The sequence below is a fragment of the Telmatherina bonti genome (genome assembly GCF_933228915.1).
Source record: "Telmatherina bonti genome assembly, chromosome: 16".
NCBI classification, from domain to species: Eukaryota; Metazoa; Chordata; class Actinopteri; order Atheriniformes; family Telmatherinidae; genus Telmatherina; species Telmatherina bonti.
In genome coordinates this window covers 24,896,185-24,911,052 of record NC_136614.1, presented here as the reverse complement: position 1 = coordinate 24,911,052, position 14,868 = coordinate 24,896,185, and the positions used below count along the sequence as shown (strand labels likewise).

The 14,868-nt window shown below is 37.3% G+C and overlaps 2 protein-coding genes across 2 annotated transcripts; both read right to left on the bottom strand.

The window, feature by feature from the left end:
- Positions 1–4,328: 4,328 nt before the first annotated feature.
- On the bottom strand, positions 4,329–6,958 carry fkbp6 (FKBP prolyl isomerase 6; the record flags this gene model as incomplete). Its single annotated transcript, XM_079255596.1, has 7 exons — positions 4,329–4,365; positions 5,375–5,484; positions 5,736–5,933; positions 6,048–6,167; positions 6,414–6,616; positions 6,689–6,778; positions 6,868–6,958. 7 exons carry the CDS (start codon positions 6,956–6,958, stop codon positions 4,329–4,331), a joined length of 849 nt encoding a protein of 282 aa, XP_079111722.1.
- A 2,241-nt stretch (positions 6,959–9,199) lies between these two features.
- tmem244 (transmembrane protein 244) lies at positions 9,200–13,313 on the bottom strand (the record flags this gene model as incomplete). Its single annotated transcript, XM_079255612.1, has 6 exons — positions 9,200–9,297; positions 9,531–9,575; positions 9,832–9,957; positions 11,271–11,347; positions 11,471–11,556; positions 13,221–13,313. 6 exons carry the CDS (start codon positions 13,311–13,313, stop codon positions 9,200–9,202), a joined length of 525 nt encoding a protein of 174 aa, XP_079111738.1.
- Between the last annotated feature and the right edge of the window lie 1,555 nt (positions 13,314–14,868).

Here is a 14,868-nt window from a genome sequence, read left to right as displayed (position 1 = left end):
GCTCTGATGGATATTTTCCTCTCCACTGTTGTCCATTACCCCATGTATTTGCAGGAGGCGGTTCATGCCCCCCATAGATTGGTTTTCTATTATCTCTATGAATATTGACTACAGTAACATTTTGGAATCAAGTTATAATGGCATTTTTTGGTGGGTTTTTTTTTTTTTCTTACATATTATAACAATAATTTCTGAGTTAAAGGGGAAACATCTCCAGCCAACACACCACATGCATGTCTTAAGTATTTGATGATGCAGGTTTACAAGATTTACGCTGAAAACTTGTGCAGCTTTGAATACTCTGAGGGAAAAAAAAAAATCAGTGCCATGGATAGTGCAGAGCATGAATGATCACTGCAGACAAACTGTAGGAAAATGCACACCCTAAGCCTTAAATTACATGGCTTAAGTATTTGTGCTGCATATCACAATCTCTCCAATGTACCACATTGAGTAGTTAGAGCATGGACGTTTATTTAAAAAGAGAGTCACTTGCATACATACTAATGTTAAGATTTTTTTTTTTACAGCACACACATCCAGTTCATCTCTCACCCATCTACCTCCTTACCTGAGATGAAGGTACTGTGCAATTCTGGAGACCATTGTGCCCATCTGCCTTCGTGCCAAGTCTAACAGTCTTTCACAGAGCATGACTCTCTGGCCATGTGCTGGGAGATGATGGTAGAACACACTGTGACAAGTGGATTAACCAGCGAGGCCAATAAGATTTTTGTCCTGCTCCTCCCCACTTCTGATCTCCCGTCATTCTACTCTACTTTATCCCACCATGTGTTTTAAGTATGTGGTTAAATAAAAAGACAATCGGCCCAGAATGTTCCATACAGAAGATCGATGGCTACAATCAAAGGCCTACAATAAATCCTGGTGAAAAGCAGATTTACAATAGCTTTTTTATTCTGTTAAGTATTTATCTAAAATGTCTGATATCTTTTGAACTCTTGACATTCTGCTGCCATCACCCAGTTCATTCCATAACTGAGCAGGTTCCTGTGGTCATCTATGCCACCCTTGGTTTTTGTTGGTACATAAAACAGCTTGTGACACTTCAGATCATCATCAAATGGACTCCCCTCCCACTGTCACTAAGGCTTCATTCTCACGTAATTAGGCCAAGTGAAGCAACACTTTGCACTTACTATACCCCAAGCTCCCCATGTCCATCTGCTGAGATTAGATCAAATGAGCGGAGCCTGGATTGTTCTGGGAAAAAGTCCACCGGCAGGACTGACATTAAATCCGAATATTTAGTCCTCGGTTACTCACCAGGGCTACCCTTATCAAAGAGGGTGTTATACTTTGTTGCATAAGTTTAACTTGTCCAATTTTTATTTTGTAAACACAAAATTACCTGGAAATTAAATCAAACACCAGCAAAGTATCACTAGAAAGCTCCTCCCAGAATAAATCACCTTGAAGGTGGACTCAAGTTCAATATCATGAAAATGCTCTAATTTATTTTCAATAAAGACATGAAAGTTCAAAAGTTGAAACATTTATTTTTCTTGATTATATCGATGGTGATTAAAGCCCATGCAAATGTTTCACTCTAGAAAAGCCAAAGGATAGAAATGATCCAAGGACAGAACAAGAACCACAGAACATCAGTAATAAATGAAAAATGTTCAGTTTTTTTGTTTGTTTTTAAAGAACTTAAGAAATGACCAACAATTTCTCTTAACATGAGCACAAACCTTCAACAATGGCAGCAATGGAAAAAAAAAACTAATTGCTGGATCTTGAAACCTGAAAAAACATGAAAAGACATGTGATTAAAGTCAGTTCACTTTAAATGCTAACATGAAACAGACATTTTCTGACTAAATAAATGACCCTTTGAAATCTCCCGACCTAATGCTGCTAAATTCAAACAGTGTTGCGTTATACTCAAGTTTTTTGTTGTCTTTTCTTTTTGTTTAACCCGACTTGGGATTTTCATATATTTTGAACTTTTATGTCTTCTGTGATGACTGCTTTGCACTGACTGACGTGCACTTTAATTTCACTGTTGAAATTGATGCAATGACTTAAAGGCTGAACTGAACTGATTTGGGTTGAAATGAGAAGTTACTAGGTGTTACTTACATTTTAGGAGGAACAGAGGAAAGGAGAGAAAAGACAACAAAAATAAGACAAGAGTCAAGGTAAAACTGTCTTTTACTGGCTGGAGAGAGATTTGCTGGTGTGGGCCATTCCTAAATAACAAAAAAAAACCCCACACGAATCTGATCATTATGTGAATGTGAAAGTTTCCAAAAGAAATGTTTAAGACTAGAACATTCACATATGCTGCTGCACATTCAGTGTTTAACTTTTTTATTTCTACCTTTTTAAAGTCTTTTTAATGTAATGCATTGCATCCAATTTCTGATATTTGTTGTACCCATGCAATACTGCATATCATCTCTTCTGCATTTGTAAGCCAAATACAATTTTACTCATTGGTGGACAATAAAGATGCATTCATTCCTATTCTATCTTATTGCCTGCTGCTTCTTTTCTTGCATGTGGGCATTGATAGACATTTTAAGAGACAGAAATTACAAAAGGACACAAAGATAGCAACATACACTTGCAGAAATCTGTACATGTTGACAGTATAAGGAATACTTAAGGTGAAATGCACCAAATCCCCATTCGCATCTGTGAAGTACATCAGAGGTTTTTACAACTTTGCTGCCTCAGGTGTAAAAATCTAAAACTAACAACCACAGCTTGTGTGATGATTATAATTTTAGGGGCTGCTTTTTTCAATTTATGAAATCATAGCAAACATAACATCGTATCATGTATTGACAAGTTACCAGGTTATAAATCTGTGAAGATAATGCTTCAGCACCCTCTGCTGGATCCCAACATAAACTACTTCTCACCGTCCAATGCATCTGCTACACATTCAATGGTCAAAGTCGCATGTAGACTGATGTTTAGAAACCTACTAAGCATATAAGTAGATCAACAGTTTTGTATAATTTCCTTTAAATGAAGATCAGAAAAAATTTTGACTCCTCCATACAGAAATCTCAGCAATTCTACAGTCATAAGTCCAATTTAGGTTTTTAAGTGCCACTCTCCTGCATGTTGTACAGGCACATCTCAGAAAGTTTGATTATTATGAAAAAGTTCCATATTTTTCATCACTCATTTCAGAATGTGAAACCAAAATATATAGATTCATTACACTTAGAGTGAAACATTTCAAACATTTATTTCTTGAAATGTTGATGATTGTGGCTTATAGATAATGAAAACCCAAAATTCAGTGTATCAGAAAATAGGATTATTACATAAGATCAATGGGAAAACTGTTACTTTTAGCAGAAATGTCAAACTTCTGAAAAGTGTTAATTTCCATGCACTCAACACTTGATTTGGGCTCCTTTTGCATGGATTACTGCATCAATGCGGTGTGGCAATGGAAGTGATCAGCGTGTGGCACTGCTCAGGTGTAATGGAAGCCCAGGTTGCTTTGATAGCAGCCTTCAGGTCATCTACATAGTTGGGTCTGGTGTCTCGCATCTTCCTCTTGACAATACCCCTCAGATTCTCTATGGAGCTCAGATCAGGTGAGTTTGTTGGCCAGTCAAGCACAGTAACATCATGGTCATTGAAGCAGATTTTGGTACCTTTGGCAGCGTAGGCAGGTGCCAAGTCCTGCTGGAAAATGAAATCTGCATCTCAATAAAACTTCTCAGCAGAAGGAAGCATGAAGTGCTTGACTGTACACTTCAGAAAACACAGTGGACCAACACCAGCAGATAACATGGCTCCCCAAATTATCACTGACTGGAAACTTCACACTGGACAACATGGATTCTGTGCCTCTCCGCTCTTCCTCCAGACCTTGGTTTCCAACTGAAATACAAAATTTGCTTTCATCTGGAAAGAGGACTTTGGACCACTGAGAAACAGCCCAGTCCTCTTTCTCCTCAACACAGGTAAGACGCTTCTGATGTTGTCTCTGGTTCAGGAGGTGCTTGACACGAGGAATGTGATATTTGTAGCCCATGTCTGTGCGTAGTGGCTCTTGATGCGCTGAGTCCAGCTTCAGTCCACTCCTTGTGAAGCTCCCAAATTCATGAATGGATGTTGTTTGACAATGCTCTCAAGGCTGCAGTTAGCTCTTTAGCTGGTGCACATTTTCCTACCACACTTTTTCCTTCCACTCAACTTTCCTTTAATATGCTTGGATTCAACAATCTGTGAACAACCAGAAAGTTAATAGATTCTTACCATGATCACTTGAAGACATCTTCACTGTCCGTTTGTTTCTCTGAACATCTTTGAGTACAAGTCTCTCTCTTTGTTCAAGCTGTCTTTGTAGCATCTAGAAGATGAAAGTGTCAACATGAAAAGCCTTAATGAGAACTGTCCAAATCTGAAAAGACAGACTTTACTTTTAACCAGTACAGGGGGCAGTATGACGAAACACCAATTCAAGCATGCGGCTCATTTATTATGTTGGAAAAATAATTACCACAAAACAATAGTGATAATAGTAAAATTGTGATTCTTCCTTTGACAATAATTTTACTAAAAAAATCTGTAATAATGACATCCCTAGTCAACTTTAGATCATCTGCTTATTTTTCCTGTTCAAGAAATCTACACAAACAATGTGTAATATAAAAGTAGAGACTCTGCTGTCTACAGCCTCATCACTCATTATTATGTGAACCAGCATCCAGAAATAGAAATCACGTCTCACTTTTAATGTTTTGTGGTCAAAAGTTTTATTCCAGCTTGTAAATTTCCCAAGCTAAAATGTTCTCCTGTTAGTTTTGTTTGAAAAAAACTCATGAAAGGCCTGGAGTTAAGTATGCACTATCTTGTTGTTCACTTCTGTCTAGATCCCCTGAAGTGAATTTGGAGTCTATCCTTTCATACTCCTCACTCTGAACCTTGACAGAAGTCATCATCGATATTGATGATGGACACCGAAATATTTACCTGTATAACACCTCTATTAAAACATTTGTAAACCTGCTCAGATTCACTTTTGTGGTTTTTTTTAGCTTCCATTAATGTTTTTTACTTATCAAATTTCCTAACTTATTCCAATTGGATTTAGTCTGACACGATAACACATCTTTATTTCGACGCGTCTGTAAAAATATTTCTCCACTTTCTTTTGATGCAAAAAAAGGCCTTTTAAGTGTGAAAATATACTTGATTCATATGAGTTATATCACTTTGAAGACAAGGAAAAAAATAGGCCTTGTAAATAAAGAGGTTAAACTAATGTAATTTTCAGGCTACTGTATATTTGAGATGTTTTTGCCTTTCAAATGGCCACAGCCACACGAAGAACAACTTGACCAGATCACAGTTATAGCACATTAAACCATCTTACATTGTTACTTTCCTTAGGAGATTGTTGATGTCGCTGTCAAACGGTTTCTTCGCTTGTGCAGTTAAAAGGTATTCCTGAGCGCTTACATAATCATGCAGCTCCATGTAGGCCTAGGGAAGGTGCATTAGGTTGAAAAATTAAGTGAGGCAAGAAACTTCTTAAAATGCTCTTAATTTTGCTTATGTTGAACTGTGTGAAAAAAAACAAAAAAAGGCAAAGTCAATGCCAACAGATAATTTTCTGCCATTTCCTGCTGTCCTTGCTTCTAACAACATTAAAAACAGAACATATAATCTCATGCACCTCATGCATCTGGGAGCATTTTTTATCTCATGGCTTACAAAAAAAAGCCCCATCTCACCTGTCCACAGCGGAAAAGAGCCTTTGTGTTGGCAGAGTCTATCTCTAAGGCTTTGTTGCCATATTTCAGGGCTTTGTGAGGGCTGTCCAGACGGAGCTCAGTGAGAGAAAGGTTTAGATAGAGAGGAAGCAAAGCTGTCTTGATCTTTTCCTTCTCTGGCTCGTACTGGGTTTCTCTGTTCCCAAGTAGCATCACTGCCTGTTTGCACAGCGGATCAGCCATCGCATATTAGTCAGCCCACAAAAAAAAAATGGAGGCATCGCACCTTCCTAGCTGATAAAATTAAATGTTGTTTTAAGGAATATGATGTACCTGTTTATAGCGATCTTTGGCACTGTCATATCGACTCTGGTAGAAACATCGGTTGCCAAAGCTGCGTAATGTGTTGACAACTTCCAGAAGTGTGGCCAGAGAAACGTTGTTTTGCCCCTCCTGAGGGAAGAAAATGTGAGACAGATAACAATCCACATGAAGCCTTAGTTTTTCATGAAGTGCATAAGAAAGAGAAACTGGAAAGAGAAGCTCATGTGTATCTATATGTACATATTTGTAGAGCCAGGAAATGTAATTCGATGGCTCTCTGCAATTACATGAGTTCAGCAATCAGCATGCATTTGTTACTGTCTAAACTATGTCTTAAGAGATAAACTTTTAATGTCCTTAGGCCTGATTCCCTACCGGATCCATAGCAATAAAGTCATCCACTTGTCCTGAGTCGAGGTAGTCGATGATGTGAACCTCATAAAGAATCGTGGCAGCCGCAGGGATGAAAGGAGGACAGCCCATCTCCCCGTACGCATACTGGGGATGGAAGAGGAAACGAGAGAACTCTCCTTTCTTCATGGTCATCAGACCCAGCTCTAGTCCCGCCAATGTCACATCTGTTTGAATGGTGATTTTCAAAAACTGATCTCTAAGTTAATAGGATGAAGCGCGCATGAAAAATGCCGTACCTCTTCCCAACTTCATTATTGGGGGGTATTTGTTGTGGATGTTGGTTTCAAAAGGGTGATCAGAATACTCCAGGAAAGCAGAGTAATGGACTATGGAGGGAAGAAAAAAAAAAGTCAAAATCATTAACAACAAAATTCAGCCATAAAAGAATTAGAAGAACATTTGTTCAAACAGTTACATATTAATGAAGCATTAAGAGGTATGGGTGGACCCTCTCCTGGCTGGACCACCTCCTTTAGGATCCCTCCATCTCCCAAGATGTCATCCATGTGTTGGCGTAGCTGCTCAAAAGGAGTCTACAGTGGGAAGAAAATAATTCCAGGCACCAGTAAACTTAACAGTGCAATAGATACCAGTTTTAGTTGAGTGATATTGTAAATAATTTTTACAGAATATAGACCTAATTTTCTTCATTATATATGCTGACGCTAATATTGCAGGAATCAAGGAGCTCTAGTCATGCACACCTTTAACTGAAGCATGGGAGACTTCTGGACAACTAAATGACCAATATTCATTCATCTTTAAAGAAAGAACTACTGCTTAATACACTAAGAGGAATTAGGATTGAATGTCCAGATTGTGAGAGGGCGGGCGGATATGCAGAATCTTTCTACAGCATTAACCTCATCACTGTAGCATAGCATTGCATATAATTTGGTACAAAAATGGACAAAGTAGTCGTTTTCAAGACAGTATACTCAGTTATGAATGCTATGTAATACAATTATTTTAAGACTAAATATGCAGAAAAAAAACTGTTCAGTTGAAGTGACTTGTTTGCTAAAACACGCGACACCTACCCGCATGCTCGACGTCAGCCTCTCGACGTCAGCGTTTCTTATCCTCCAGTTATCCGATATTAACCCGTTTCTTGACATTTAGTCGGTTCTGTGACTTTCTGCCAGTCAGGAAATTTATTCGGGCTCTTTCCAGCTCTTGTCTCTGTTTTCAGACGTGGGTCAACTGTGTCACGTGGGCTGTTCAATGAACGAACCTCTCCTGCGGACCGGTTCGCGAACTGTGTGCAGAGTTTACTGAGTCTGACCAATCAACTCAAAGACGTAGGCTTTTTAATTGGCGTAAAACACACGTACGGACGTACATATACGCCACAGAGGCCTCTGTTTGTTAAATGAATCAGTTCCTAAATTGTCAATATGTATAATAACTCCAATCATCCAATCCAATATACAGACTTATTAAACCATGACTGCCAACAAACATCGTGAGAACAAAAAAAAAAAAATTCACTGAAGTCAAACTTCTCTACTTTTTGTGCAAAGTTTATATAGGCTGTGTGTGCAAAACTATTCCAAAACCATGATTTTTTTTCTATTTGGCTGAATAATTTTCTCCTTTAATAATAGCACCTTCTGTTATTTAATAACAATAAATGAGGCATAGTTTGTAATTATTATGATCAATAACAATATATGTGTGCAATGCCTCCCAAAAATGGGCCGTAATAACCTAACAATTCTCCTGTTGCTTTACTGTTGTTTTGATATTCAGTTGCAGGTTTGTTTCTGTTGCAGAGGTATGTCTGCATCAGACTGGCACCTAACTGATGAAACATATTGAAATGAGAGCCAGTTGGTTAGAGTTAGCCATAGCTCAGAAATCTGTCACCTCATTCCATCTTCCAGGATAACAATGCTCTCCTACAAAAGAGTCAGGGTCGTTGCAGAGTAGCTCCAAAATCCGGGAGTGGAATAGATGGAATAGCTTGGCACAAGTCCACATGCATACAGATGGATAAATATGTCTTAATTAAAAAAAAAAACTTCAGACTCTTACATAATCCTTTGAAAAAAATAGTTTATCTGAACGACAGGTTAAGTGATAATGAAAACTTTAAACATAACAGAAATAAAATTATCTTTACTTGTGCAGATATGAACTTATGCAGAGATGATTAAACACCACACATAACACACATTTTATTTGTCTACTTAAAGATCAAATAAGTAGACCGCTAGCCTATATAAATAGAAATCTGTCATAGCACATTCTATGAAATAAATAAAATGCTTCTTTCTCAAAATTAGTTCCAGAATAGTTTAAATAAACCGTATAAAACATTCAAACTGTACAGTACAAGTAAAAAAAAAAAGTATTAGATAGACAAAGTTGGACTTTTAGCACAATATAACATCCCCCTATCCTCTAATGAACCAAGGTAACATGGAAAGATATAGTGGTTGCTAGTGATATTTGTGGTTGCTTTAAAAGAAAAAAAATGTGTATGTATATATATATATATATATGTATATATATATATATATATATATATATATATATATATATATATATATATATATATATATATATATATATATATATATATATATATATATATAGGCATATAATCTATTTTATGGGCATGTTTTAGTTGCTTATACCAATATTTGCACAAACCTAGCCATGAAATACAAAGTGCATTGCCTGGCATATATATCTAACCCAGGATTAACCAATAAGCCAGTTAAAAGCTTTCCTTGTTTTCATTAGAAGTTCTGAAGTTCAGCAGGATAGACAAAGTTGTTCCTGAATAGTTTGTAGGCGAGAAGCTGTCCTCCAAATATCATCATCACCAATCCCGAACCTGCAGAGAGAAGAATCAAATCGTCAGAATGAGGAGAGGAAGGTTTACAGGCCAGCAGCAGAAGCTTGAATCTTAGTTTTATGCATTTGGAAAGGAAAAAGTCTTTTCTTGCTCAGTTGGGGAGGGAGATGGAATGTCGGACAGGATTTTTGCATGTGGAGTGTAACAAAGATTAGGGACAGATAAGGATACATGAGGAGATACAGATATGAAGAAAAAAGAATGGCGCTTACCCAGAGCAACCCACCAGTGCTCAGCTGAAGGGAAGTCTGACATCACTGTGAAAAAAATGTAGGATATTGTGATTATTGTGTGAATCTGCACAATAGTTTACATTAAAAGACAAATAATATTTATAAATATCAGCATACTTTTAGTTTGGTTTATTGGACAAGCATTTAGATTGTGCCTTCATGATTTTCTATAAATCTCTGAAACAACTTACAGGTCATTATATCCAATTACATAACTGGGCCTGCAATCCTATCAGCTGTGTTGCTCTACTGATCCACTTATGTATGAACGTGTATTTACCTGCCACAGTCATTGCAACGTGCAGCAGTGTGACAGTTATGGCGTAATCCCAAACCCACTCCTCTACAATCCAGGCAAACACCAGTCCTCCCAACACATAGGTCACTTCTGTAGAAATGACACCAACTGAAGGTTGAAGAGGGAGAGACAGACAGGGAGAAGGGGGAAAACACATGAAAGCTGTTCTTTGTAGCAATTCTGCCTGCTATTTTCTTTTACTATTAGAACACCAAAGAATGTTTAAGTAACTTAGTCAAGGTACAGTTTTTTTATATTTCAGTTAATGCCTGTGGATGTAATGATTGTATTCTATCTGTGTAAATTAACCAAGGCAACATGCTCAAGACAACAACTATCTCCATTAATATGTTAATAATTGTGTTCATGGAAGTCTTCAAAACAATAGTTTTATATGTTCTAATGTTCAGAAATCACTTTTCATTTTTCTTTCTGTATATTTTCCCAGCAGCTTTTGCCACCTTCTGTCTAAGACGCTCAGTTTTTACAGTTTCTATAAGGTTCCCCTCATGAAAGATGCAGTGTACCCTGATTTTTGAGAAGGTAATTATTACACAGAACCTTCAAGGGCATTGCTTGTTGGAGGCCAAACAAGCTGCAACTTATCTCTCATGACACCAAATAACACACAAGTGCAAGTGTGTTATTTGGTGGGGAAGAGACCTGAAGGAAGCTGGAGTACAAACTAATTCTCTTAGATAGTTCAAAGTGTTCACTGTGGGAGAAAATTATTCAGTTTAGTGGTGACAGTTATTCCAACCTTCACAGTGTTTGTTCAGAATAAAAAAAACAATGAAGAAAATCTATGAGAATCCACATGAAAAGCATAATGTGGCCTTTTGAAATATAAAATCGGAAAAAGGACTAATGCATTTAAGGAGATGGTGTATTGAACATGCAAAGCACTCAGACTACAAGAGAGCATACTTATTCCTTTTCTGCACCCGCAAGATCAGAAACAAACTATTTTAGGTCTCTCATGTACCGTTATAAGGTAAATACGCTACTACATTCATAATTCATTAATGAAGATATATATTTGCTTCATATAGAATTAAAACTGGGAAGGTACTTTGCGCCAAGTGTGTTAGCTAAGTATGTAGTTTGGATATCAATAATATCACTGCAAACTAATCAGTTTAAATAGTTTAATCCTTAGTTGGAGAAAATATTTGACAAAGTATTTGGTCATTTCTTTGACACTGAATCGTATTCCATTGCAGATCATGTTTTGTACCAGATAAGACTTACAAAGTAAGCAGGAGTGCGTCGTTCACCCAGTAAAGCACAATTTGTGCCTTTGCCAAGATTTGCCGAACGTTATTGCAGAACATTAGTATTCTTAAGGCTAACAAAACCTTTAAAATGTTATCTTTTAGTATTTTAGTCAATGCAATTTGTTAAATTTCTCTGTGACTCACCCAGGTATTTGGGATTCTGCCATGATGGTTGTGTTGTGTAGTCAAATGGAGTCAACAAGCTGTTGATCTCATGAACCCTGTTGACATTCAATATATTAAAAAAAGAGATCAACAAGTGTACCCTTGAAGCATATTTCAGCTCGGGCTGATCTTTGAGTCTAAAAAATGTAGTTTGTTTTTTGCAGGTGTCATGAGTATACCTGAACAGTCCAATGCAAAGACTGACTGCAATGTAGTAGAGAGAGTAGAAGCACACCATGCACATCAACAGATTCTGCAGAACAACCTGAGGATACAAGAGTGATTGAGCATGAAAAACCTGTTTTGTGGGAGTTTTTATTATTATTATTATTATTATTATTATTATTTAATCAATAAAATTTAGTAAGAGTGAATGAAATTCTGTGCTGTTTGCTACAAGACATGGTCAGACATTTGCTCTAACAAACAAGGTGGTATAGAACAAAAGAAAACAGTAAATATGAGAGCAAGCATAAGCGTAATGCTTTATGTGTATCATGTCTGCTTTCTGGCATGACTCACAAAGCAAAACCTTTCTGTGAGCAATTGGGCAGTGCATGATTGCTAAGTCTCCTTTTACAGATGACCATCTGCAGCCTTTACAGGAAATAAGTGACACAGCTTCCATGGGGGGGGGAGAGATAAAAGACCTTTTCCCACTGCTGACATTTTAGCTTGTCAAACAAAAGCGTAACTAATTACTTCACAAATGAGCTCCATTCAGTGCAGGTGTGCCAGTGCCAAGGCTCACTGGATTACTGGCACACCTTTGGAAGTGGGGGTCATTGTTAATCTTATTAGTTACACTTGTGATTTCCTGTTGGTGCAAGTCAAAGGCCTGCAGTGAAACAGAGTGTGTCAAAGGAGAATAGCACACTTTCACCTGTCAGAGGAAAAATGTTTCAAAGTTAAAATGAGCAGGTTTGTCATAAAATAAACATAGAATGATGCTCCAATTTTTGCTATACTTGGGAAATATTAGCTTGTTAAAAGCTAAACTTTGTATTTCCATGTTCATGCAGCATTTAACATACTATACCAGCTAAGTATGTACATGTTAGCATAATGTTAGCATCCTAATGTTGGTGTTTTGCTCTATGTATCACTGTGCAGCTATATAAAAATTTGCTGTTGATTCTAAATAAAACTACATTAATATATGAACTGAAATACATTAAAATTTACATGACCCAAGTTTTATATTCTCCAATAACAGCTTTATGTTTTGGGAATTTAATTCCGGCTATTGCCCGAAAATGAATATCCTCAGGCTGATATGGATATTGCCTCACTTGACTACTGAACAACTTCTATAGATAACCTTAGTACTGTTATTTTCTTCTTGTTCTTGGGGCCAGAAAGGCATGGGTGAGCCAGAAACTAGGAAAGTAGTTGAGCCCATCCTAATACCTTCAGAGACGGCTAAACACCTTGGGCTAACTTTGGTTTGTTTGTCTTTTCTAGATGGGCTGTGCGTCAGAAACTTGACCTAGAAAGCAGCTTTAAGACTTCAAATTTAACTATGTCACACAAACAGAAGTTTCTCCAAATTGGTAAATTATTAATAATTCTGATCATTTTAAAGTACATATGATTGTAATGATGATGGTCAAACCACAGTTAATGTAATAATTTGCTGCACTCACCAAGCTGCAAGCAGCAAAGACAATGCTGCAATCGTCTGATATAATAGTTTTGGACCAATGTTACAGACTATATGACTACTAATAGTCATTGTCAGATCCTATTTACTGATGTCACCTTATAATTCTTTATACTAATATAAAAAAAAAAGCAATTTATGAGAGGCACTATACCAAATAAAAACCATTTTCTGTGATGGGTTATTCATTTACATGCCTCTCCTTACCTTCCCTACGGGCTATGTTTCTATTCTACCATTTCATTTTAATATTCTAATGTCCTTACCCAGGTATCACTGGGTGCATTCTTGAGGGTGAAGGGTCCATGGCGTTTTATAAGTGTGAATCCACAGCAACGACAGCAGTAGTCCAACAACATGAATGGTTGCTGGTCCAAATGGGAGAAAGTAGTCTACATGCGTGGGCTTGAGTGTGTGAGAGGATGTTAGAGGGAATCTAGGAGGGCTGGATTAGAAGAAATGGGATTACTACTAAGAAGTTGGAGTAAATCCCAGAAGAGATAAAGGCGAACACACAGTAGTATGGGTCTGCACACATACACAAAAACCCAGAGGGAAGTTGGTTTTGAGGCGTAATATTCCTGGAAGTGCCACTGACACATATTTACATTTGAACACGCACTGGAGCCATATATTTTAAATACCTGGCTTTATTTATTTGCACATCTTGGAGCCATTCTTTCTTTCTTTTCAAGCTTTTTTATTTTTTTTGGCTTTTCCAGATACTGGTATTGATAAGACAACCAGGGGATGAAGGCACTTTTTCCACAGTAAAAGTCATGCAATAGCTAAACTTGTTCTTTACATTAGGTTTATTGGTGTAAAGGTAAATCCTGAAAGTACCCTAATTTAAATTTGTGGATGATCCTTTAAACCTGTGTTTTGATAAATCCAGTCATCCATTTTCTATACACTATTTTTCCAGTGTACTGTCTGTGGGCTGGAGCCTATCCCAGGAACAGTCAGTTTTGCAAAGTTTTCACATTAAAAACAATTCCATCTTGTTTGGCATATTGTAATATAAACAGTAGGTGGCAGCAAAAACCTGCAGAACACTGTGAGGAACCTACACAAAAGCAAGTGCTGATGAGAGTTAAAAGGACAGGACTGAAAGGAACAGATTCTGTCCATCCTCTGTCATACACAAATAATTCACCCATTTTTATTTGAGACTGAATGAAAATAGAAAAGAGAAGTGAAATCTGGAAGCTGCCACAGATTACATATCATCTCTTTAGAAGAACGACAGGCATGAATGCAAAAATGACTACATTTTACGTCTCCTTCCTCCCCAGAAATAGCTGAAGGAACTCGGCTCTTCTACGTCACAACATGCGTATGTTCGTATCAGTGGAAAGGCACATGCACGTGCTCCTTTGTGCAAGTGTGGGATTTGCTTGGCTGCCACAGTAACCTGCATCATTGTATCCATGGTGATGGAGAGTAGGGGAATAGGAGGAGGAAGGGGGTTCCATGAGGAGGAAGGTGGGCGTCACAACCAAGCATCCCTGTGTGTGCTCACTGTGTGTGTTCTGGCATATTTCCTTACTCTGAAGCTCACAGGAAACCAACCATGCTGATATCGGATTTTATTGCTCTGTGTGATGTTTTGATTAAGATTAAAGAAAAAAAAAAAAACAGGATGAAAAAATAAAAAGAATGTACCGACTGTGATGTCAAGCTTTTACAATTATCCTACTTTAAAAGAAGAAAAAAACAACCAGTTCTTGCTCATTGTGACAGTAAAAAACATAAACAACGATGGACTTTAAAAAGTACCAGAACCAAACATGATCCTGGCAAAAAAATCATTTTTAAATAGCATCACCACACAGCATACATGCAAATGCATTACTTTTTAAAGCAATTATACAAATCCAACTAATACCTCAACCTTCACAGAGGTAACAACCA